At 38.6% G+C, this 26,826-nt stretch overlaps 1 protein-coding gene across 3 annotated transcripts in view; it reads right to left on the bottom strand.

The window, feature by feature from the left end:
* unc13ba (unc-13 homolog Ba (C. elegans)) overlaps positions 1–26,826 on the bottom strand; it is a 157,476-nt gene that overhangs the window by 61,168 nt on the left and 69,482 nt on the right. For all 3 annotated transcript variants that reach the window (XM_032517163.1, XM_032517164.1, XM_032517166.1), the window contains 2 exons: positions 1,066–1,115; positions 784–859 (listed from right to left, as the gene is read on the bottom strand). In XM_032517163.1, the coding sequence (XP_032373054.1) occupies positions 784–859; positions 1,066–1,115 (126 nt within the window). The remainder of the gene's footprint in view (positions 1–783; positions 860–1,065; positions 1,116–26,826) is intronic.

Raw genomic sequence — 26,826 nt, 5'->3', positions numbered from 1 at the left:
GATAACACAGTGTAGGCAGCACCGATTGTTTTTGTTTTTCTTGCTTCTGACAGCTCTCCAAATTTCCAAACAACATAGCTACGTGTTGAAATCGACCGGAAGTCTCCTTTAACCCCCAATTTCCACCTGCGCGGAATGTCTTCTGATCCGCTCCGGAACGGCAGCGGAGTCATTTCCATTAAAGTCAATGTGTGTATTTTCATGGGCTGCAGAACGACTGCGGAACGGCTGCGTTACAACTTTATCCCAGCTCCGGCAGTCCGCAACCCTCCGGACCAGATATGCAGAGCTTCTATTTTTGCAGAATTTTCAAAATAAACTAGGCCGTGCTCATGGAGGCTCATATTTAATGGCACTACACCTTAAAAATACAGCACAGAGTTGTTTACCCTCTACTCATCTGGATGGAAACAAACTGTTGTTAGTTTTGTGGTTCTATTCTACATAAATTCGCAACATACTCCCTTCTGTCCTTACTTATGCAATTCTTTACCACTCAGTACAGTACACTGTTATTGTACAGTTATTTGTTTATTTGGTATTTGCCAAATTAAAATAAGAGATAAGTTAAGAAGTCTTTATTGCCATTATATTCCAACAATTAAAAATAAATTGCAAGTGCCTTTTAGTGTGCTTAAAAGACACTAAATAACACACATCCAATTGTTCAATTTACACCAACAACAACATTTTGAGACTGATCATATTTACTTTAAGGCTTGTAAAAAAGGCAAGGTTCAGTGAAGGTGAAAATTCATGTCAGAAGACAGTGATGTGACTCACCAGTTCACTAACAAGTGGAATGGGCCTCCTCTTGCGGAGGTCTGGCATGCTGTCAATACCAAATGGAGTGTTTCCCCTGTACAAACACACATAACCAAATATTCAAAATGCACTGATCAATTTTTAAATCAAGAAAATCCAGGTGCTGACACAGCATCAGGTAACCAAATTCTCTCTCTCTCACACACACACACACACACACACACACACACACACACACACACACACACACACACACACACACACACACACACACACACACACCAAAGGGTGTTTACTGACCCAGGCTTGGCCCATGGGTGCTTGCTGGGATCAGCATCTTGATCTCGGCTCTGAAATAAAATGTCAAAGGTCACAACTTTAGCCATCTGAAGGTCGGCAGGCTTCATTGGTTTTCAGATTTCATGACACAGGAGCATGCACAAGCACAGGAAAAACAAGATAGCGAGAAGAAAGAAACAGGAAAGAAACACTGCGACGGAAGTGGGTTGGTTGAGTTTCAGGATTGTATGCCAAAGAGGGCATTTCAATCGATCATATCGCCCGCACACATATATGAGCATCATAAACCTGGTTTACCTTGTAAAGTAAACATCCAGGAACCACACGTGGTCCCAGGAAACGTACACCAAATATTGACTTTTGCTTTCTAACAGCATGTTTTTTTTGTTTGACAGCTAGTAAAGAAAATACCACAGAGGCAGTAATAAAACATACTAACATGTCAGCCTGTGTCCCTAATCAAAACTGACCTATTCCTGTATGGCACTGTTATATGTATGACAGGAACAACACTATGCTATTCTTAATTGAACACTGATGCATTAAAGCTGACATCTCGTAAAACTTCAAACACAGTATTTTTAGGATACAATTTAACATTTTCCAGAAACAGACAAAAATCAATATAAACACAATTCAAAAGGAAAATTAAATAAAGAGAGACACTGACATGAGACATTCCAAAGAATATAAAGAAATATGTACAGTAAAATCAACTTCCTTTAGGGTGTCATGTTAATAAAAGAGATAACCTGATCTCCATCTTGACTTCCATCTGTAAAACAGCATAAAAGAAAACAGAAGTAGACAGAGAAGAAAAACAGTCATGGACTAGTTTGACTTATCAGGTCAAAATAACAAGACAGACACTCTATTATTAATTTTGTCATAAATGCTTGGGTAATGTTAAAACCAGCTGCACCACTAACTTTTTAGATAGAAGGGGTCTGAGGTCATAAATGTTTCATTAACATGTATAATTTATCATGAAAATGACTCTTAATATTTCCCTTCTCCTTCGTCCTTAACGTCAGGCTTGCTTTCCAAGGAGGTAATTGATGTTTTCTAATTCAGCAAATGGCTACTGCTGGAGCCTCGGAGAGGAGTAAGGGACTTGTGAGTGGCAGGTGATACATAACTCTCAACGGGAAAAAATATTATTGTAGCCCATCAGCAGAGACCGTTTGGTGCAGTAAATACCTAGGGGACTTATCAGTACCGGGGCTTATGCATAATGTGAACATACCCAAAGAGGATACTGACGGTTATCCTTTTATCAATGTACACACAAACTAAAGAGAGACAGATCAAAGAGTTTCAGCAACAGTGAGAAGCTCTGATAACAAAAAGGTGGGGTGGAAAAGGAATGTTTTTGAGCAAACAAGCTGATACTTTTAAGATCACTAAAAGTTAATAATATATATCAATTTCAACATAAAATGAGTGACGCAAAAAAATGAAAATACCCAAAAATAATAATGCTCTTTAGCCCTGAGGGCAGTATAAAGCATGAAATGTGGGGATAACTCACAAGAAAGGAATATGTATTCTAAGTGTGCCTATATTTATATCTGTGACTCAAAAGTAATAAATGATTAATTTATTGAAATAAAATGCATGTGATCAACCAACCAGACCAACGATGACTACCTGGTTCAAAGTCATCCTGAGAGATGGTGGACATAGTCACATTGGCGAGGTTGCGCCTGGTCTCCCTCTTCTCCCGCAGAATCTGCTGGAAGGTCCTCAGGCATTTTAGCCTGCGTTCATCCATCTGGCTTATATCGAAGGATGGCTTCGCTGCATCTCCTTCTGCTTGGCCCACAGTGTCGGTGGTGGGTTGCTGTGGCAGTGCCACCTCAGTTTTTCCCTGCTCCTCCAGTTTTGCAGGTTCATCAGACAAAAGGGAGACCGAGAGGGATTCTGCAGTGGTGCATTGCGAAAGCTGGGGTTTAATGGTCATATCTGCAGGACCATCTGCAGGACCTCCAGCAGGTTGTTCTGTAAGGCCATAAGGTGGAGGCAGTGTTGAAGTGCTACTGGTAATTGGGTCAGGGCAAACTGAAAGTTCTTCTGGGAATGGGGGAATGTTTTCCAAACAAGGAGGGTGTTGGCAGGTGCCGGTAGACTCCAATGAAAGGCTGTTGTTGGCTTCTTCAAGCAGAGGCTCCACAGAGAAAACATTTATTTTGTCTAGAGTATTGTGTTTGCTCAAATACCCAACAGCAGTACTATCAAGCACATCACCTTTTAGGGTTTCATTAAATGTTTTTTCAAATTGTGCCTCGTAGCATAAAGGTTTTGAAGGCAGCTCAGCTGTAGACAGGTCAGAAGGCATTGATATTTCAAAGTCTGCTTCTTGGGCTCCAGGTACTTCAATTTTGCGCAATGCTCCCCTCAAGACAGAGCTAAAATCAAGTACAGCTTGACCTATGCGCTTGACGTTGAAACCACCAGCTTGGTTATCTGCACTGCCAGAGTGAGGAAGTCGGTTTTCTAAGATTTGGTTGGTGGCGTCAGTCTCTTGGATGAATGGTCTATCCACATCAGCTAAAGTGGTACATAAGGAGGCCTCAGTCCATGTCTTTGCTGAAGACTCTTCATAGGCTAAATACGTTTCCTTATAGCTATCGACATGACAGTCTGTCGAGTAGCTCAGGTCATTTGATTGTCCATAGTCAAATTCCTCTGCTTCTACATGGTGCCCATCAACTGAATGGTAAGCAGAACTTTGAGGGTAAGAAAAGTCAGCAACACATTCATATCCCACAGTGGGCTTTTCAAGGTTGATATCTGTTGGAACATTAATCCCAGACAGGGTTTGAGGCCTTCTCCTCCGTGACTGCCACTCCTCCCTGCTAGAAGTGCTGGCAGGTGAGTTGTAATGTTTCCCAGAGCGTAGCGAGAGATGTTCTGGGCTTCCTGTGGAGCACTGCCTTGATGTACCAAATCCTTCTGCGCCTCTGTAGTGATCCCAGCAACCAGAACCTTCACAGCAAAGAGGGCTCTCACCTTCATGCGCCTCCAGATTTACGTCACTCCGGTAAGCAGTTTCTCTATGCCATGTAGACGGCCCAGAGGCACTGTGTGGTGGAACAGTATTAGACCAATGTTCCTCCCCATCATTAGCTCTTTGCTGCTTCCTTCCATGACTAGATGATGGTCTCTCTAGGTCTGACTCACTATGACCAGAAGACAAGGAGCTAGTGCTTGGACAGCTTTGACCATCCTGCCTTTCAAAGTACCCAAAACTGAGCTTTCTTGCTATCGCACCTACTAGGATATCCGAGCTATGGTCAGAAGTTTCCTCTGGTTCCTCTAGTTCCTGATGATCCACTGATTCAGCAATTGGGGAGACAGACGACTCTTCTGCCCTTGAAGGCAGTAATTCTCCATGGATGCTATGATGCTCATTGCAGACCTGGGGGAAAATATTTGTGGCAGACTTCGGCATTGCACTACCTAAACTGCCATAAGCACTAGCGGGCCTTCTGCGGGTGGATGGTCCATCTTTGCACCCTACCCCTGACCAAGTACCCGCGTGTACCCCTGAGCTAGCCTTGTTGCTAGAACGAATGCCCTCAATCTCCAACAAGACAGCATCTACACAAGATGACACTTCCTCAACTGACCCTCGAACTGAGGTCAGGTAATCCCTGAGGTCCGAGATTTCCTCCTGGATCTTATTAATCCCCCTCAGCTCTTTAAGAATGTGCTCAATAATAGCACTTGATGCCTCCTCCTGATCTTCATCCTCTTCCAACAGTGTACCTGGGAGAGTTCTGTTGAAGTTGTAGTCCACACAGTCACCAGTAGAAAAGGGTCTCTTTGGCCGAATACGGGGTGAAGAAAAATCCCCTCCAGCTGCTCCTGCAAATTTCGTACCATTCATGTCTGGGCCTATTGGTCTATAGTGCGGGGGGGATCGCATCTGCTCAGGTGCTTCCCGAATTTCACCCTCAAAAGAGATTCGTTTCCGATTTACTGGGGATCTGCAGCTTTTATGCTGTAAAGTGCATGGTATTCTTATACATCCTTCTCTGTTCAGCTCCACCTCTCCCACACATGGCGGCCTCGGTGCTACTCCATGTCCTTTACCATTAGACACTTTTGGAGAATAAGCTTCAGCCCTGGGGATAACCTTTGGATATCTGCTTCTGTGCTCCTTTCTGCCCTCCTGTGTTTCCCCATCTTCCTCCTCCTCAATACCTCCATAATCAAATTGGGAATCTGGGACATGGTGGTCTGCAGACCCTTGCAATAGACGATGTATTTTACCCCGTATGACCAGTGCTACCCTGGGGTTTGGAGCTCTCTTTTTGGGTGAATGGACTTTTGCCTTTGTGCCTCCTTTAGGAGCAACACCTGTTCCATGTTGTCCATTGAAGCGATTTCTGGAGAACATATTTCTCAAGAGAGCAGTCTGTCCTCATCTAGTTTCCCACATTGTTGTTGGGAATTACAATCAAACTGATCACGGTATCATAGTTCATTATCAAGCCTGTTGAAAGCTTATTCAGTCCAGCCACTCAATGTCAGTGGTCCATGACTAAAATGGGAAGACAAAGATAAAATAGTTGTAAACACTAAAAACTAAAATCTAAGTCAGTTGAAAACTTTGTGAAAAAAGAAGACATTTGAGGAATTATATTGTTATTATTATATTATATTCCTTCTTTAATGAAGATGAACGTCTTAGCCAACATCAAACAAATAGTACTATTGTGCTCAAATCTAATAAGTCAAATTTTAAAGTATAACATCAATTAGAAAGTTTAAAATACAAAACCCTAAAGTAGTGTGCTCCAAAACACATTTCCTCTCCTTGTCCAGAAAGCAGAAGTGACACACTTTATGTATAACACAGTTGAAATCCATACCAATAAAAGGGAAATTCCAACTCTTGTTTGAAACTATATAAAATTGACATATTAGGAATATCACTACTCTGGTAAAAGAGTCTCATCATGTCCTAAATATATACTTTTTAAAACATTTTTATTATCAAAATGTTTTTTATTGAGCTACAGATTATTGTACAGACAGTGAATTATTGGAATTAGTAAAGTCAGCGAATCATAAACAGAATTTTCTAAACATTTACCATATATCTGAAATCTATTTTTAAGTGTAACTCATTTTCTTTGTAGTTTAGTTTGTCAACAGAGAAATAATTGCCAAATATTTTAATAATTGAATATTTATTTTATTTTTCAACCGTCAATGCAAAACATTCTCTAGTCCTTGCTTTTCATTTAAGAGGATTTGCTACTTTTTTTTCTCTCGTGTCACAGTTAATCAAATATCTTTCGGTTTTAGACTGTTGGTCGCACAAAATAAGATGTGAGGTCAGATGTCAGATGTTATGTCAGCTCATGTAATAGTGGCATTTAACTTTATAGTTAAACAAATATTTCATTGATCAAGAAATAATAGGCAGATTATTTGATTAAGTAGCAAATCCTCTTAAATGAAAAGCTGGGACTAGAGAATGTTTTTATTATGTATTAAATAATGTCTTGTAGTGTGTTATAACACAAGGGTTTTCATGTTTGTTTTAATTCAAAGCACTAAGGAGATACATGTTAGAACACAGCCAACATTTTGTCTTACTTATTATTTAATATTTAAGGCTAGAGTATTTAGACTAGATCCCTAAATTCTATATTTTTACTTTAGCCAAGTAGTTTGAATAAACCCATAACGGAGTAAAATAGATGACAGAACAATCATTCTTCGTCCCCTTCTTCCACTGAAGTAAGTTCTAGTAAAAGGAACACTGACAAAGAATAAGAATTGTTAATTTCATTTAAAGCGAATAAAGACGATTTTGGGAGCTGTACTGTAGATATGGAAAGCTAGTGAAAGAGGGGTTGTGAATATGGAAGTAGAATAAAAAAAATGTAATGCAGTGAAACTTATATAAATCCAAACCTGAGGGCAGACCAGCCACCACATTAGGCAGCTATGTTCCAAATCTGCTTACATAAGTTACTGCACTGTAAAACTCAAAGTATAGAAGCTGCTGTTGAGCACAAGTTTGCCGTTTTCCACTTTGAACGTATGAATATATAAAAGGCCCTGAAACCGGTCCTTTTTTCTCAACCAGCAGAGAATATCAGACTGAGAATCTCGAATTGTGTAGTTGGAGGAGTTATGATGGGTGTCATTCCTTGGTTCAGGATGGAAAAGTTTAGTTAATTGTCTACATGACAGACAGACAATTTTAGACGACCAAGACTTGGATTAGCATGAAACTCTGCTAGTTGAAACATCAGAACAGAAGATGAGCAACTTTACAAGAAAATATGGTTATAATAAAACAAAGTCAAAAGCCTTTACACATGTAAAAAAAAATTAAAAAAAGTCAATTATGACCCAAGGAATATGTCATTTCCATTATTATTCACTGAGCTTAAAATGGTGTTACATGTGCCACTATTTGCATAAAGATAAAGACGTCAAACACATTCATCAGTTTAAATATGTGGTCAATGCTGGATTCATTTGGCATCTACATGTTGTTTCCAACATCAATAACAAAGCATTCATAATGTGGCTCTATCTAGTTACTTTTGCATGGCAACAGTATCTGACGCTCATGGTCACTATAGTATTCTGTAGTAGATCTATACATCATACCAGCCAGACAGAACCACTGTCAATCAAATCTAACCAAACAACACTCACACAGTCCTGATAAGTGTTGAACATGGGTGTTTGAGTGTTTGAGTGTCAAACATTTTCAACCTAAAAGTATTTATTTGGTCATAAATAACAAATGTCATGTAGAAATATCTAAGTTTTGAAATCTCATTTTCAGTAGCTCTACCTGACAAACTGACAACATGCTGCTCTCTAAGCCTTAGGGGTGACCATGGGGGTGATGTTTCTGCAACCTTTTCTTATGGCAGAAAATATATGGGGATGTTTTTGCTGGCAGCATCACCACCACTGCTTCCCACTGTTTTGTTTTTTTTTTTTCTCCCGGGGAGCCTGGTTGAGAGCAGCTGGCTGATGGCAGGTTAGGAACCCCATCATCCCCATCCAGCCCTACTGATTAGTGAGCTGCAGAGAGGATGGGAGGAAGCTCTGGGCAGGTGCAAGGGTCTTTTAACCATGTCAAGGCTTCAAGACCTCTACAAATACGATGCTTGTTCTGTTTCTTTGTGCAACCCATTCATGCTCAAAGCTCTAATTATTAAAACTTACAATTTGCATGACATTAAAAAACATAGCTCCTTTATATTATTTAGATAATTCATCTCACTGCATCTCCTTTAAATTATTCTTATTATTTATGTCTTCTTGTTGGCCACCCTCCCTTGCTTTCTTTCTCAGTCGTTTCACATTGGACACGACCCAAAGGTGAAACTAGAACTCGAGAAGAAAGGGGAGATTTTCTGAGTGTCTGCTTCAGTGCCAGCAAATGACAAGGATTACTTTGGAGATTTATCACTTCCACTCTGATGAATAATGCTGCGGCATGCATTCATGTCATAGCAGAAAAAGTGGAAGAATGAGACTTCAACTTGTTTTTATAACTTAGAAATGGTCATGTTTAAATCAGTGGAATGGCCACATCTAAAATAAATGTGGTTAAGGTCAATTACTCCTTGTCTTTTATTGAGGTTAACAGACTGGTATTATGCTTTTCTGAAAGATCCAAAAGGGGGAAAACATTTCAGATTTGATAGATTTACAGCCCTGTTTCCTGCATGTGTCCATACATGTAGCCATACATGTAGCCACAAGATATTGTTCTCTCTCAGCACTTTATAATTCACATTAAAACCAATATGGCATGAATGAAATGTGGTATCAAACATCTTTCTGAAACTTGAATACAACTAGTGTGTCTCCACTCATGGGTAAAAGTAGTATTACCTTGCTGTGACTTCCAAGTGCATTCGTAGTTAATGATTTGACGCACGTGGCTTTAAATGTATTTGTTAAAGAATAAAAAAAAATAAAAGTAAAAAAGAAGATAAAATAAATAACAAAAAGACATCTTATCAAAGCAACCCAAGACCAATTTGGTTTAATATTAAAGGTTAAGGTATAACTAAGTTTAGGTAGTGAATATACTTGGTCAAAATTGGACAAAGATAGTCTTTTTTGGCTAAAGAAATTATTGTTACAAATTAGTATGAGACAGAATTTGTAAACCAACCCTTCCTCCCCAAACCTTCTTGCAGCAGCACACAAATGTCATGCTGCTTACACTTTAGCTATACAGAGCCACAATCATTATTTACACAACTGCACGGAGGATTTTGTCAGAAAAACAAATGAAGGTAATTTGACTTATTTGTTTGAACGAATGACTAATGTTGTGTTCCTGGGAAGGATAATAATGCGTTATCCAAAAAACATGGAACGACTCATTAAAATATACAATGTAGTATTATTTCCGGTAGGTGGGGCCGGTACTGATCTACCTCCTAACAAACAACATCACAATGCTGTTTGTTGTTGAAAGAAAAACAAAAGCAATCAATCAGTTTCCCCAAAATCCAGATTTGTTCTAAATCTCTCTACACATCGCTAACGACTCAAATCTCAAATTGATCTTGATCTAGTTGCATTTAGCGGTAACTGCTGTTACATTGTGTGAAAGCCATTTAATCTTTTCTTTTATAGTCTTCACTGAGATACCAATTAACTATTTGTTGACACTTTGACAGTGTCAGGTGGACAGCTGCTTTTGTTTATGTCACCTGCATTGACACAGATTGGCTTATGAGACAGACAAGTGTTGAGTGGTGAATTTATATTCAGAATGATAAGCACTGCACTGACTGAATCTGACTGAGCTCATCAGTTTAGTCAATGCCTTCTTGGTAAGTGGCTTTCTTCCTGACTGGTCCAAGGGCCTTGTAAAAGCTTTTCTCCTTTTCAAAGGCTTTTCAAAGGGTGTAAACTTATTGATCAGCGTCTTAAATGCTCTCCTCTACCCAGGCAAACCCTTTTCCAATATTACATTCAGACTATCAATCACAGAGCAGCATTAGGGGGCAACATACAGTACATTTCCATGATAACTTGTATAGGGTAACAAGTCGATAACCAAACAGGTTCACTTAACAGTTAAAAGGTTTGGTCTCAGCAATTAATATTTTTTTATGACAAAAAAACAACTACATGTAATAGTGATGCAGGATAGAAGCAGAGAGGAGTTTTACAACGAAAAACACATAACACCAATAAAGAATGCTCCATGAGAAAAGCCTATCTCTGCATGGTAATAAACATTACAAGCACTATATCTATGCACAAAATAGCCACATAAGGTGCAAGCTTATTATAAAAACAGCACACAAGCTTACACATAATCAAGGTGCTGGATACACCAGGCCAACACTGAGAAGCTCAGGAGGAGCTTCTACCCTCAGGCCACTAGGATCCTAAATCCAACCTTTTACTTAAAACAAATAGGATTGAGAATTCTGAAGAAGGAATTTAGCCCCGGCTTCATTTAATCTCTGGAAACTGTTACTTTGGGTATACCAATGTGACCAATGCTACCCAATGTCTAAACATATGTGCTATTCATTCACAGGCATATTTAAATGCATGAAGACACATTGAGTTTGAAGGTTTATTCTTGTCCTTGAAAATAGTGGTTTGACAAAATAGTCTTAACTCAAGGTTCCCTTATTGAATTTCTCCTGGGGCCAGAGGAAAGAAGGGTTCGCGGTTGCTTACGGGCCTGGAACAAACGGGGCCCGTTTGACTGGAAGATATTGATTGACAGCCACGGACCCCTATTGCATTTTCATTACTTGCGACAATCCCAGCAAACCCACATACAAAACATACAAAAGACATCGCAACTTTTATTGCAATTCTTTACAAAAGCTCCCGCAGAATCAGGCATTTTGGGCTGCAACAAACTCAAAAAAAGGCCGCGAGATCCTGGAAGGACTACCCTTGTGTGTTTTTTTCATGTGTTATGGTGCACATTCACCAGCTTTTTTGTTGTTGTTGTGGTGCACGTAGGCTACTCCTGTCATCTCATCTCATATGCTGTGTCTCTATGATCCTATCCTGTCCTGTTCATGTGGACATTGCGCCGTCATCATGTGCCGTAGTAGAGGGGCCCACCAAAAAAATCCTGCCTAAGGGCCCGGTGTTGGCTCGTTACGCCACTGTCTGGGACTTTTAGCCGCATCTCATGGCCTTCAACCGTGAATGCATATATCTCAGTTATCATAGAGAATGAAGATGAGGCATTGATAAATAAAATAAACACTGTCAGAATTATATTTATATACTGCTTGCCAAATAGAGGCAATTTTTTTCTTTTTATCTTTAGTAAAATAAAACAAATAAGGATAGTTTGATGACTGGAGGAGGAAAAACAATTTCCACAAATACCATTTTTTTCAATATTTGCAAACATGTTTCTGTTCAACTTTTCTAATATGATGAAATGGGCTAATGAAGATAGATGAATATTAAAACCAGCTTTTACTGTTGATTTCTGAAAAAAAGCTGAAAACTTCCTCCTAGCTGTTGTGGAAATGCCTCAATAAAATATAACATGTATCTAGCCACTTATAATAAGACAAATACACACAATGGAACCAGGAAAGTACATAACTACAGCTGAATGAAGGATTTGTGAGTGTCGATAGAAGTACACGCTCACAAGCAGCTTGAAACTGTGAACGTGTGTAACAAGCATGCCATTCTGTTTGTAACAAAGAGTGCCTGACAGAAAATAAATACCACTATTAAGAGTGGGCTTGGATCCTGAAGAAAATAATGACAGCTGGAAGAATAGTGGGCAGCTGGCTGAGAAAGAAAAACAGTAAGGTAAAGAGCCAAGGAGAAAAGTGTGATAACAGCTGTTTGAAAGAGTATAAAATAGATAGCAATGACGGGGTAATTTTAGAAAGTAACTAGATGGAGTGGGTACTAGGGGGAAATAGCCATATGTTTTGCAAGTAAAATTGTTCATGATTTGATGTAAGATTGCTTTTCTTCTCTTCATGAGTGACTTAAATTGAAGGCAGGAAAAGCTCCCATCTCCAGATCACAAATCTTAAGGATCATGTTTAACAATTGGCCTTGAATGAGTGTTTCTCCATAATCATTAGGTCATGTTCCACACCATGGCCAAATTTTATCTCAAAAAATGGAATCAAAAATAAGTGCAACTGGGGATTAAAACCTTAATAAATAAATGTATAACAACAAAACAGTGTGAACAAAGCGGAAAAAACAATGACATTAAAAACCAAAGCAATTACAGCTAATTTAGGCTTCTTCAACAGTATTTCCCTATATGGATGCATTCTAAGATAAAAACAAGAACAGAGAAATAAAACAATAAGAAAAGCATTAAAAGAAGAATGGTCATTCAGGCTAATTAGACTAGTACTAGTGGTGTGAGCTTGCTTTCCTCTCTGCTATGAAGAAGGGAGACTTTTGAGCAATGGCTAAGATGTGCAAGGTCAGGGTCGTGGGACAACATGGGACAACCCCACAACAAAAATGTGGTTACTCGAACTGTTAGGGTTCTACGACAGGTCATAGCACCTCTTGTCATTTCACAATGGGGGCAATACTGAAAATGTGCTTAATGCTTTCAATCTATTCAGCATTGATTTAAAATGGACCCACCCTAACTCTTGGTTAGGAATGAGCAAAGAAATGTCCTAGTTAGTTCAGAGAAAGATCTAAAACAACTACTTAAAGTTGCATCGTCAAGCCACATTCATTGTCTTTAGAAAGTTGGCTACTACTGTAACAGTTGTGTGTTTCAGAGTTGCCAGCTTTCCTGACCCAACCATATACCCAGACCTTCTAGCTAACAGCTTTCGGAATACTATGACAACATCACACTACTTCCACCTTTAGTTCTGAGACACAAAAGTCATACATCACAGTTCTGTCAGGGAAACGCAAACATAAGTAGTTTAAGGCATTTAATTAAGCAACCAGTGCTGTCGCTCGTTTTAAGGAGGATGTTTACAATCTCACATTAAAATCAAAGGGGACTGTAGTGTTTTTCCATTTTCTTAATCAAAACAGCCAGAGAAAAGGCAAAATGCACCATTACTCCCAATGAGTAGGAACCAGCGAGAACACACATGTGTGCACCCGTACACACCCACACCCAGGACTGAGTCATCTCTGAGTGGGACATCGGCCCTGCTGTCACCTTAATTAGCCTAAATGTCCTGCGCACTCTAATTGATTTATCATCGCCACTCCACCTCCGTCCAATTCCATCAGTCATTTCTAGATCCCGTACAGATGTGCTCACACACACACACACACACACACCTTGCTAGTGGCAATGCAAGGAAATTTAGTGTGCAGCATAAACAGATTGCTACACAAGGTAAAGTGATTGCACTTAAAAGCTCTGATGGGCTCTCAAGCTGTAAAAGCAGCCAAGAGGAACACCCTGGCAAGGTGTGTCAGCGTCATACTGCAGCTCACATGCAGACAGGCAAGGAGGTTTGTTGGGAAGTGGAAGGTGTAATCACTTTCCTGAGCAAATCAAATAAGTCGGGCCTGCTCCCTCTCCTTCTTTTCACTCCTTTCCTCCCCGTTTCCTTGAGTGAGTCTGTTCCATGACCCACAGCTGGCAACCCGCCATCGGTAACCCAATGCGAATGACAATGCTTCCTGAGGCTAATTGATTTAGTGTTCTCTCGGCCATTTCAGAGATGCCAAACAATGATGTCGCTTGTTGTCCCTGTCAATTCAAGAGAAAACCTCTGTTCTAAACAACAAAGCTTTTTTAGTTCAGCTGGCTCTGATACACTGATGGTTGTGGAGCATGCTGCCTGGAGCTTCAGCTGTTGCTAAGTCAATGTTTAAAACCGGTTTTTCTTTGGCTTTTTTGTCTTTTGATAAAAGGTGAAAAACTTTTGACTTGTTGTTTTCTTTGCTCTAAGCCAAACAAGCCCAAAGCTGCACTATAAAAATGTAGTCTGTTGTATCAATCACATAATGTCCTTAGTAGAAAAATAACAACAGTGGTTGTTTGTTTTACGGGTTCAGTAAGCTTTAAACAAAGTGCAGTCAGAAAACTGCTTCTGAAAAACCCGTCCATTACACCTTTAGAACATCACAATTCGGATAGGCTGCATTCAACAATCTTTGTAAACTTCCAGAAACTGACAACCTGACAAACATGCCAAACTAACACAGTGATAGGCCAGGTGTGCGGAGGTGAGAAAGTAGGCAAGATTTGAACGTCTCTCTCCCAAGTTCTCTTTTTTTCATTCTTCACATCACTTCTGTTTGTACAGTTGAGTGCACCGTGAATGAGTGCACCATGAATGAAAAGAAGACACAGCCGGTCAGTCAGAGAGTTTTTGGAGAAAGATTAAGTTACAGTTGAGTTACAACCAGGAGAAGGAAATGGCGACAGGTGTTATGCCCTGCCTTTAAATATGGCTGAATATATATAAAGACTGCAGCCATGTCATACGAACTTAAATTCAAGCATACTAAACCTCTCAAAATGATGCATGTATACATTTTGCTTAAAAGCAACATGCAGTCAATGAATAATAATCTTCAGATAATCGTTCTCAGTAGCAAAGCAGTCTGCTCCATGTAAAAGGTGTGCAAAAAACTACTTCCTTTGCAGTGACTTGTAACTGAGGTACTTTAGTCATTACTAGATCCAGCTACAGTATCTTTGTCAAATGCAACAATTCAAGCATTGTCATTTGACTTTAACAAAGAAGACCAAAATTCGCCCACCAGCACATACCTGACTGTATTTAATTAGGAGCGTATTGCCAGTATAAACCTTATTTAAATCCAAGAATAAATCCTTACCCTTTAATCTGAATTCGCATTCAATCTGTATAATCTTCAAACCAAACTCACTGTCAGCTGTCAATCATGACGTTTCACCCTGTTTTTATAGCATCAAATAACTAATAAAAAAGAAAATTATCAAAGAAATGAACACTCATTAACACACATTAGCATGATAAAAGCTACCTAAATGACCGGAACCATCTTTGTGGATAATTTATTGGATGTTTACTTGTAATTTCCCATCCGCTAACAAAGAGGGCCGGGATTTACGACCTATACTGCAGCCTGCCACCAGGGGACGATCAAGGTTTTTTGGCTTCACTCATACAGTCTATGTATTAACCCCTTGCATAAACTTTAATGTTGAATTTAATAAAGGTCCACTCATTTGCACATATAAATGTCAGTGCTTCCTCTACAACCCTCGGCCTGCCCTGCAGTTCACGCACATGCTGCTTAATTGACAGCATCCAAACCACTGTAGTCTTTCACAATGTCGGCATATTCACATGCATGGCCACAAACAATTCAGCGTTAGCGTGCATGCTGGAGATAATTTTTTATCATCCGTCATTCAGAGGAATAGGCTAAATGTGAAGAGGTCAATTTGTTTTTGTTTTTTTGCAGCTTGACAAAAATGCTTATTTGTAGACAATCTGCAATCTGGCCTTTAACTAGACAACGTCATGGGTTTTTAATACATTTCAAAACATAGAGTTATTTCCATGGTTTTGCTGCCATCCTTCATTGATACAACAAAATTGAGATACAACTTATGTCAATTCCCTGAAAATGTCTGATAGGTCCATCCCAGGAAAAACAACAGGCATGCAAGAAATGATCACATTACACGTAACACGGTTTTACAGACAACAGAGGGTCATCCACTTGCAGAAATTCAAATGTCATCAATATAACATGCAAAGAAATATAAACATTGGATAAATGTATTCCACAATAATATTTTCAACAAATGATGATAATGTGATGGAGAGTATATGAAGCCACTTTCCTTAGCTAATTTGTCTGAATAACTGGCTAAAAACTACACAAGACTGTTGGTCCAAACAAACAGCACTTAACCTTGTTTAATGTTCTTTATATGTAAACGTTTCATACGATGACTCTTTCTGGATGTAACTATTGTAGGCTACTGTTGGAGTTGCCTCAAAAAAAAACGAAAGGCACAACCATAAACATGTGGGTTCTTGATAAAAAGTTGAGATTAAAGATATCATTTATTACAGTAGTTCTTCTATTTATTGTTTTTTCTGCTTTTAATGTCTTTGTAACATAAAACATGTAACATAAAAACAAACAAAAAATGTAAGAAAGACCAAAGAAGCTTCCTTCCCTGCATGTTTCCCTCTTTTATTTCTTTCCCATGTCATTCCTGATACACTTTTCCTCCAACAAACCTTTACACCTACATTAATGCTCAGGCACATCCCTTTGCTTACATCTGGCAGCTGAGATTTACACTGAACCCTTCAATCAAGGGAAGCTCGAGGGGAAGAGGGGGAGAAAAGTGCACAATGACTGATTTTGTTTCAGTAGCTTTAGTTAGTTTCTGATATGACAGTGGAATGTGAGAAAAAAGAGGATAGAGGAAATGTGGTTTTTTTAGCACTTATTCTAACACTTGTGATCACACAACACATTCAGATCTTACACCATAAAGATAAGAGGTTCATCGGAGGGGGGGGGGTCTTCTAAGATCCCAAGGGGTCTAGAAGCACATCAGCGCTCCTTGCATGAAGACAATTCCCTGATTTATTACATATAATTGATATCTTTATCAACTCCAACCCCTAGACATTCCTCAAATCTCTTCATGTTTTTACAGTTTACTTACAACAATATACCTGCAACATATCTCTGCCATGCACTTTCTGATTCTGATTCCTTCTCAAGTGATAACAGAAAACCTACCTCACAGAGAAAGAAGCTGAGCCAAGATGTTATAACAAGAATCGGAGCCAAGTTTGATAGAACAATCCAAGCATCCGCCAACCGAGCGTCCACAATCCCACAAAGCACATTCACAGCATTGATTGCACCTCTTTACGTCATTTTTTAAAGATATGCAAAACGAAAAAGCTTTGAGATAATGAGTTGGGAAAACTAATTCACCCCCCTCTAGGAGGGATTTGCTCAAATCAGAAGATATTAGTGAATTATACATTAATCAAAAATGAAGAAAAATGGCCAAGTTCTTCTTTTCTTTTATGATGATGGGTGTGTCAATCAAAGCACACTCTGTCACCTTCCCTGTATTTCCTGTACTCCTCTCTGTCTTGATCACAGCGCTAACTGAGTCGCTTCCCAGCGGTCTATTTCACTTCCCCACTCAGCCTGTACACACCAAAACAGTCTCCTCCTCTCTCTCTCTCTTTCTCTCTCTCTCTCTCTCTCTCTCTCTTTCTCTCTCTCTCTCTCATTCTATCTCATTCTTCTTCTTGCCTCTCTCTATTTCACATCCTCACATCTCCTGATTGATCTTTATTCCTTCCAGGCTTTTCCTTCTGCCCTCCTCTTCGCATTAGCTCCACTGATCGCAGCTTGTTGCACAGCCGGCAGACACACCACATATTGCGCCCTCACTCTTTTCTCTCTCTCTCTTTTCCTCACCTAGCTTTGTGTCTTTCTCACATATTTCCACCTCTCACGCACTCCGACAAGCAAACACATGCTACTCAGCAACAGTACAGTATGCACATGCCCTCAATACAGAAGATATTTGCTATTAAGAACAGTTTGCTTTGCAGTTTTTCCTGCTTTAACTGTACTTTATATTTTCACTGACCATTTTCAAATTCAAGCTATACAGAAGTGCATGGGCTTATATTAATAATTGTTTTCTATCTTATCAAATTATAAAATAGCCTACCGGTAGTCTATCTACAATAGGTAAAAACATCCAAGTTTCCAAGAACCCAAAGTGTTTACTGTACCTCTGCCAAACAAGTGTAGTTGCAATTTAAATCTTAATGTGTCTGTCCAGACTCACTTTGAAGAAATTAAAGGTATTAAGTATATTTCTTAGTGAAACGTGGATGCTTTACACACATCTTCAACCTGGCAGCACAGAGGATCTATACAATCAGCATGGTTACAAGAATAATGTCACAAATTCAGTATCCAACAAAATGTCTCCTCTTCTATTACTAAGTTATGGCAAAAAGTGCTTTTGCAGAACATAATATTACAGTAAAGTTGACCTTTTGGGTATAAAATGTCATCACTTTACCATTTCATCCTATCAGATATTTGTGTGACATGGTGTCATAATCAGCGTGGGAATTTATGGTCACAGCGACCTTATTTGAACATCAAAAACTAATCAGTTCATCCTTAAAAAAAACAGTGTGTAACGTGTTTAATTATTTTATTATCATTATTTAGTTGTTTACTATGCACGTTCACAAGCATGTCCTTTTTCATAAATATTTACCACCATCATTAATTCCAAGTATTCCTTCAGCCTTGAAATTTGACATTTACATGAACTGGGGTAGATGATCCATATTCAGGTACTATCTTGAAATATGTTAACATATGACCTCAATGCTAGATGGCTGAAATTCCTACACATTGGACCTTAAAATCCAAGTGGACGTTTGTGCCAATTTTAAATAACTTTCTTCCAGGGGGTCTAGGAATATCGCAATCACAAGAATGGGAGGGACGGACATCCTGAAAACATAATGCCTCCAATGTAGAGGCATAAAATATATTCAGAATTAATATTGACATATTACATTACACAACTTAACCAAGTTTCTTGACTCTGATAATTGATATTCAAACCATGTAGAAATGGATTGAAACCAATTGTTTCCTGAAATGATACATCACAAAATCTAATAAAATGGACTCTGCATTAACATCCGTGTTGTCCTGGGAACATTTTGACCCCAAATGTAATCTTTTACCATCAAACTATTTTTGTGTATGTGTGTATATGTGTGTGTATATATATATATATATATATATATATATACAGTTTTGGTTGGTATGTTATTTGTTGTATGTTTATTGTTCTTGGGCCCCCACCGGAAAAAGCTTATTTGGGGTTCCCCATTTCATGCAGCCTGTATATAGTCATTGTACCTCATGAAATTGTTTTTAAATGTACAATGATGACGTGTGAAATGAACAAACAAACAAAAAATATGTTTTTTATTCCTCAAATGCTCTGAAAATGGTAGTTGTTGACTACTATGCTCTTAATGATAAAAAATAAATTTGAAGTAAACTGATTGAATTATGAATGTTTTACTGAATTTAATAACTTCTGTTGTCCCACCATACTGCTCGCCAAAACGTCTTTGACCTTGGATGTTTGATGTGTGGGGTGAAGCAGTGGTTAAGACAGCAACAAAACGACAGAACAGGTCTTTTCTCACAGGTACTGGGCCATTTCACAGTTTGGTCTGAGAGACAGGCAGCACAATGAGGAGGCATTCGGGAGGACATTACGAGGGTTAAAAAAATGGCCTGTCTAAAGTATACATGATGTATCGCGTATTTGTAGTGAAGTGCTAAACCAACTACTTATAAGCTTTGAAAGGATGTCAGTTAGCTGAAAATATACAAATATATTGGCTTAAATACAGTAAATGTAATGCCTGTGATTGTTCATCTGTGAAATCACATAACCAACAATGTGACTCATGTCAAAATTATGATAATGTATTCTACTTTCTATATACCCTTTGTTTTGGCTTAGGCACAAAATGCTTTGGAACAACTGGATGTGGATGTGACTTACAGCTCATTAAAAAGCTATTAGCACAACAGAGCATCAAAGCTAAGCCCGGTGGCTACGCAGCCTTTGGCCCATGACAAGGCAATCAGCCTTGAAGACGAAGCTCATTTTACTAATAACCAATGTGATGCTGCAGTTATGAGACATGGGAAAGCATGATTAAAAACAATATTCAGCATAAAGCGGATTTAACTGCTACCAAATGCGTAAATGATTGACGTTAAAATGTATTACTGTATTGTACAAACTATTCCACTTAAATGAAGCACTGTCATGTTACAAGATTAAAAAAAATTATTACAAAATAAACACTTTGCAGAAAAAAAATTCCTTTTGCAGAGGTGGGTGTTAAAATCGTGCTGGTGCAGGGTGAAAAAAAGATTAATGAGTATGAGGTGTTAAGATTACAGTTTTCCTTTTTGTTGTCATTCATCCACTATGGAGGCGAGGTCCTCATAACTTCTGGAGAAGGTTCTATGCTGTACATTATCTGACAGGCTTAAATTGTATGTGCTGGAATGTGCGTTATAGTTTTCCCATATTGGTTTTTGCAATGTGCAAAACTGTAGCCTGTGTATAAAAAGCTGTAAGATCCCAAAGTACAGTCATCTCACCCACAAACTGGTTGTTAGTGGGAGAGAAACCCTTCAACCACCAGCTGCACTTACTGTGAACTGCAAAATGGAACAACCACTCTCATACACTGAATATATAAATGGCATTTTTGAATAGAAGCTAATGGTTATCTGCTACAGCGGCTGGCAGACGAATAAATCTGACATCCTGCTGTTGACTGGAATTAATTTCATCCCCTGGAGCACTTACAATGTGATATATGTTATAATAAATATATAATATTAAAATAAGAGAACTGTCCTTCTTAGTTTTAATTTTGTGAGAAATTTACTTTACTTTCTAAGACATTATCACTGCTTCACATTTCTTTTTTGTCATTCTTTCCCCCTCTGCTGGTTGCATCCTGTGTTTTTCTAAAGCCTGTGATTGAGCGAGCTGAGAGAAGAGACTGAATAACAGGCTGAATAATATATGGCAAGGTGTATGTGCGAGCGTGTGAGGATGTGTGTGTGTTTAAATCCAGGTTCAGTCACTGGGGTAAACACAGGGCTGACAGTCGGCTCGGAGGCAGCATGCGGACAAACATCTGATTTTACGTTGGCGTCCTGGAGGGCATAAATAAAGACACACACCGCCCACAGGGTGGATTTCCATGGTGACTTTCAGCCAATGTCACCCAGCAATGTTAGAGCTCAGATCCCTCAGAAGGGCGGTGTCATTAGTATGCTAGATGTTGTCAGCATCACTGGAAGATACACACCAATCCTCCCCTCCCCTTTTTTTCTATCCATTTGTCCTTCCTATTCTTTCCATTTCTGTTATTCTTTTTTCTCTCATGTTGCTTTTTGCTCTCATTCCATCACTTCAGTGCTCAGTACTTAATCCAATAATCAAAGCAGGAACCTGAAACATGAACATGTTAAATTAGTTTTTTGAACTACTTTCTCAATCTTAATAGTAAATTTCTTGATGTTTATCTGTCTAAGGAAAGCTAATAATCACAGGTGTTTTTAGGAATAAACATGACTCCTTTTATGAGATTAAAAAGTCTGAATTTCTAAATAAGCTGTTGTCTTTTCAATTCTTGGAAAACTCATGCTCTGCAGCCAAACATTTAAACCCACAGAACATCATTCTTAATTCTAAGAATTTAGATAAACGTACATAAAATGATGCATAAAACATCTGGTATATTTCCATTGGATGAGATGGTGCAGCCATAATAAACAGAGTCTTGGGTTTGAATACTTGTGTAAACGTCATAGCCCTAGTCCATATCCTTGGCCTTTTACTTCCGGGATTGCCCTGTTAGTGCGGTGTAGCCAGACCCTCCTCCGCAGTGCTGTGAGGAAGGTGTGGCTAATCAAAACTATCATAGCCTCAACAAAGAGTTGGTACAAAAATAATTCAGAATATTCAGTAAATTGAAAACTATTCATTTCATTCACTGTCCACAGTGACAACAACAACTAAAGCCACAGTAGATGAAGGAGAAGCTTGTAAGAGTAAGTGCAGCAACACTCAGCTCCATGTTCCAACTGACACAAGTGACACAAGGCTGCAGGTGCATGAACTTACACAATAGTGCATGGTAATTGACCTTCTTTTTTACAGAGAGAGAGAAAAAGAGAAGGGTGGAGAGCTAGAAATTGTAATATTATGTGAGTAGTACTTTCAGAAAAACTACTGAGATGTAGTAGGGATTCCGCAAGTCCCAATTCCAAGTTGTTCCCCGGACACTGTATGTAGCTGTGCACTGCTCCCAGCGCTTAGGATGGGTAAAAACGCACGGATTAAATTTCACTACATTGTACTGTAGGATTAAATATGACAAATAATACATCTTCAAAAGATGAGAGGAAACGGCAGAATATCTTTATCAAAACAGATTCCGTAATTAGAATAATCAATTTTCTTTACAGCACGTCCAAATTAAAAGCTTCTCTCCCACCTTATTGTTGATGTTTTGAAATTCAACCTTTCACATCTGAGTGACTGAGATAACTCTCTCTCCACCAATGACAGCCTCCGCAGATCAGAATGCAGTGGAGCTGCAAGACTTGCTGGGTGTGCTGTTTTTACGAATCACTGCAATCACAGAATATTCATGAACTAATAAACCATCTGTAACCATAATATCTAGAATGTGACACAAACCCCATCCTCAACTCAGAGCAGCGGGTTATTTCTTTCCTCAAAGTCCTTTAGTTGCTTTCTGAATTGGAACAGATTCCGTTGTAGGTTTATTGTCCTTAAATGTAAACGTATTGGACATTTGGGAAACACAATTTTTCTGTTTACTTAATTTTTCTGTTTGCTTTTTTTTTCTCACCCCGTATCTTTCTTATGCAAGTTTATATGAACCCCTGGACAGGGAGCAGGGAGGTGGTCGGCTCCGTATCCAATTATCTCTGCATGTCCCCTCTGTTGATAATGAGTTATCACTCTGCTCCACCTTGTTCCATGAAACCTCCTCTTTTTTTCATTTTATATTCATGCTGCTTTCTCTGGTTCTTTTGATCTTACTCAATTTCACATCTCTCTTTGTTCATCTCTCACTGCTGCATGTGGTGCATAAACAACGTTTATTATGTAATGTACAGCCGACTAGATACTCAGAGCTGTTGTTCTTTGAACATTTTTTGCTATACAGGCAAACAGATGATTTGATTGTGGAAAAAAACAGGGATGAGGAGAAAAACAAGGAGTGTATTTGTTCGCTATAGGCTGTCACCAAGCAAGGTTTATAATGTTGGTCTGTGGTTAGGTGTATTTGCTCAGACAAGTTATAAAAAACTACAAGAACTCCAAAATGTACAGATACTACCTAACAGAAGGTTAAAATACATCAAATTGAAACTATGCCGTAGTCAGGAATTTTTAAATACTGAGGTATTGCCAATACTCTTGAATGTTTAAAGGAGAATTCCAGTGAATTTCAACATGTAACTGTTTTTTTATTTTTTTATTTTGAGTGCTGTCAGTAGCGAGACCGAGTTATCCTCCTGCTAAAGTTAGCACCCGACAGGCTTAAACAGGGCAAGTTTTAAATTTGTTTTTAGCCTCTAAACATGTTCAAAATGTCCTTACCAGTGCCTAGTCATGTGCAGTTATTCCTTCCAAGTGAACACAGCAAATTTGACTGCAGTAAATGTCACAGAAAGGCATAAAAGTTGTGTTAAATCAGCCAGTGCACAGACCTCTGTTTGTTTCCTGTTTTCCGGTGAAGTCCACACTAGTCAACTGTCCCAACGTTTATGCCTTTCTGTCACATCTACTGTAGTCAAGTCACTGTGTTCACTTGGAAGTAATAACTGGCCATGGCTAGGCACTGGTAAAGACATTTTGAGGATGTATAGAGGCTAAAACATGTTAAAAACTTAAGCCTTAAGCCTGTTTAAGCATGTTGGGTGCAAAATCTGGCAGGAGGATAATTCGGTGAAGACTGCACCGATTGTTTTAATTTGTCTTCTTACTGAGAGCACTACAATTAAAAAACAAAAACAAAAAAAAACAGAGCTACATGTTGAAATCGACCAGAATTCTCCTTTATTAAGGATTTTATCTACTGTACATTATGGTCTACATATTTGTTTAAACCCTTCTTTACGATGGATACAAGATGTACTATTATTACATCCTTCTAGTTTAATTACAGTTCCAGCTTTTAACATGTGTTAGATGTGTAATCACAGGATGGAAACTGCTCTTTATATTGGGGGAAAGCACAAATGAGATGTGTATTACATTAAACGTCAATCCATCGATGTAAAGTATATGTACAGAAAAGATTAAAGTAATTATTCTTATCTGTAGTTTTGTATAACTGTTTTGATTGATTCATCAAAATAAAGTTAAGGTTTAAAGTTTATTTTGTGTGTGTGTGTGTGTGTGTGTTTTATACTGAGACTACTTTTGAAACTGGGTCTGTATTGTGACTATAACCATAACCCCCATGAGGAGTTGTGGACTCTTGGGAGTCACAGCGTCTCCTCCTGCTCTTCATGTTCTCCAGCTGTTCTCCTTTCTACTCTTCGTCTTCTCATCTTCCTCCCCACAATCCTCACTGACTGCCCCTCCTGTCCTCTGTTGCTTGTTTTGATGTCTGCCTGGTCTATGCAGCAATCTCATCTTTTGCAACCTTTCTTTGGTTGCATGTGTTAATGCGTGTGTGTGTGTGTGTGTGTGTGTGTGTGTGTGTGTGTATGTGTGTGTGTGTGTGTTAGACACTTTGAACTATTTTCAAAGACATGGGATGAGTTGTATGTACAGTATTGTACTCAACAAGTCCTGGAACCTAAGGACTTTGAAGTTTGTCATTGACTTCAAACTGAGCAGGACAACCTTGTATATATTTTTTTCTTCTTCTTCTTTCTTATTTTTTTAACCTTAAATATGACTATAAACAACTGCATTTTATCCAGATGGGGTTCAATAAAGCATTCTGATTCTGATATAAAAACCATTACAAAAATGATGATATTACCATTTTCTGAACTGCCATATCAATGGTTATGGTATGGTTAGATCAATCCTATTGACAGACACTATATTGGGCAATTCTCAAACATGCTGACAATTTTAAAATTCTTTGTTTCTACAATATCTGCACATTGCAACTACACAATCATTAACTTTAGGAAAAGATCATGGTTAGGTATGTTGCTAAAAAAAATAAAAAATGTACTGGGGACAAACACTTTTGCGAGATCTTGACTTTGTTTTGCGATATCTTTAGGTTCATTTGCCAGATCTCGCAAATCCAACAATGCGTATGTGAACCGCCAGAGCTTAGGTTAGATTAAGTTCTGTTCCTTATTTTACCAGCATGAGGCAAACAAGAGCAAAAATATCCTAGAGTAAACGGGCTCTGGCTATGAGCACTAAATGAAGTCCACTGTCAAGGTGTTTAAAGTACAGAGACAACCTGTATTGTGTCAACATTTGTTAATTCAAAAGCAGCAACCCCACGCATTGAGAAGTGAAAATAGACTGTCTTAGATTTTCACGCCTCCCTTCACCTTTCCTCTACCCCTTCCCTGTCTTTCCCTGCGCCCTCTGCAGTGGTAATATTCATGTCAATGACTATGGGCATTAAATCGCTCCAGTTATGTCCAAATCTAGGTCAGACAAACAAGCTTCTTTTTTTAACATGGAAATTGAACTGCAGAGTAAATCAAACCGACACGTTATATTTATACCTCCATTTCTCTGGTCATTCCGTTTTCTAGTTTTACTTTAATAAGTGTCTCTGTCAATGAATTCTGATCTTATATTGCATTTAAGCTTACTGCAAACCTACATTAGAATGTAGAATGTGTCAGAGACAAATGAGGATCAAGTTTTGGGAAGACTTTAAGGGCCCTATTTTAACAATCTAAGGGCAAGGCATCAAGCACATAGCGCACGTGCATTTAGGGCATGTCCAAATCCATCTTTGCTAGTTTGACGGCGGAAAATAGGAGGACTCACCTGAACACACCTCCCTGTAAGACCAGCCTGCTGCACAGGTGCATTTGCTTTTTAAATGACGTGGGTGCTGGATGGTTTTAAATAGCAAAGACACTTGCGTCGTGCTTTGCGGCGAGCTGTGCCGGGTGCCAGATAGGACCCTCTGTGTGTTAATGGACATAGTGAAAAAAGGATGAACACATCTCCATTGAGACCCTTCCTGTTCCGGACACATCTAATCACTGAGTAGAGTGAATGTTTTCACCAGGTTTTTGTGGTGTATTTTGGTCTGCTTGTATTTGTTTGTGTGGGGAAAAAAACTAAAACAAGAAGTAAATGCTTTGAGTTTACTGACTCATCCACTGAGTCATATGTGTCCATATCAACTCACTCTAGACCCTCCTCATTTATGTTAGTTTAAAACCGGATTTTACTGCAGTTGATAGAGACTCCAAAGCACCAAGAAATGCTGAGATTATAAGTTTTAAAATCAGAGGAAATTTCACTGCTCTTGAATTATGAACATACTTAAATGAATGATTAATTATGCAATATGCACTACAATACATTGTTAAGAGAAGAAGCTACAGAGAATGTTAGAAAATCTCACCTTCTCAGCAGATGTAATAAAAACTTATGTAAAAAATGTGATTGTTTATTTAGAGAGAACTTGAGATGACAATTTGGCTGTCTTGAGTATAGTGAGTCTTCATAGTCCAAACTACTGCTTTATCTTATGTTGTTGTTCAGAGTTTGCCATGACTTGGGTAAAAACGTTGTTTTAGTTATTAATCTGTTACACTCCACCCTAGTTTTTCCTACTTTTCTTTGGAACATAACTCTTTTGTTCTTATTTTCATTTCTGTTGTTGGTGTCTGAGTGTGCCTCAGCTTTAGAAAGAGGATTGAGACATTGGGTCATCTAAATAACCAGTTTGTTGTTTTCATTCACCACTTAATGACAGTTGTTCTATCTCTTTGGCACAAAGGACACTGTTTGACTCCAAATAAATTATTTATATCTCTTTTACATAAAGGCAATGTTTCCAATCTACAAGATCTTCCTCAGGCAGACAATTGTCCTATTGTACTACCAAGAGTAGTTGCTTAGGGCATGGAGCGCATCATTCATTCATCATTCATTCATCATTCATTCATCATTCATTC

Source organism: Etheostoma spectabile, chromosome 5, assembly GCF_008692095.1.
Source record: "Etheostoma spectabile isolate EspeVRDwgs_2016 chromosome 5, UIUC_Espe_1.0, whole genome shotgun sequence".
Taxonomy (NCBI): Eukaryota; Metazoa; Chordata; class Actinopteri; order Perciformes; family Percidae; genus Etheostoma; species Etheostoma spectabile.
Note: the sequence above shows the minus strand (reverse complement) of the source record. Positions and strands in the feature narration are given on the sequence as shown.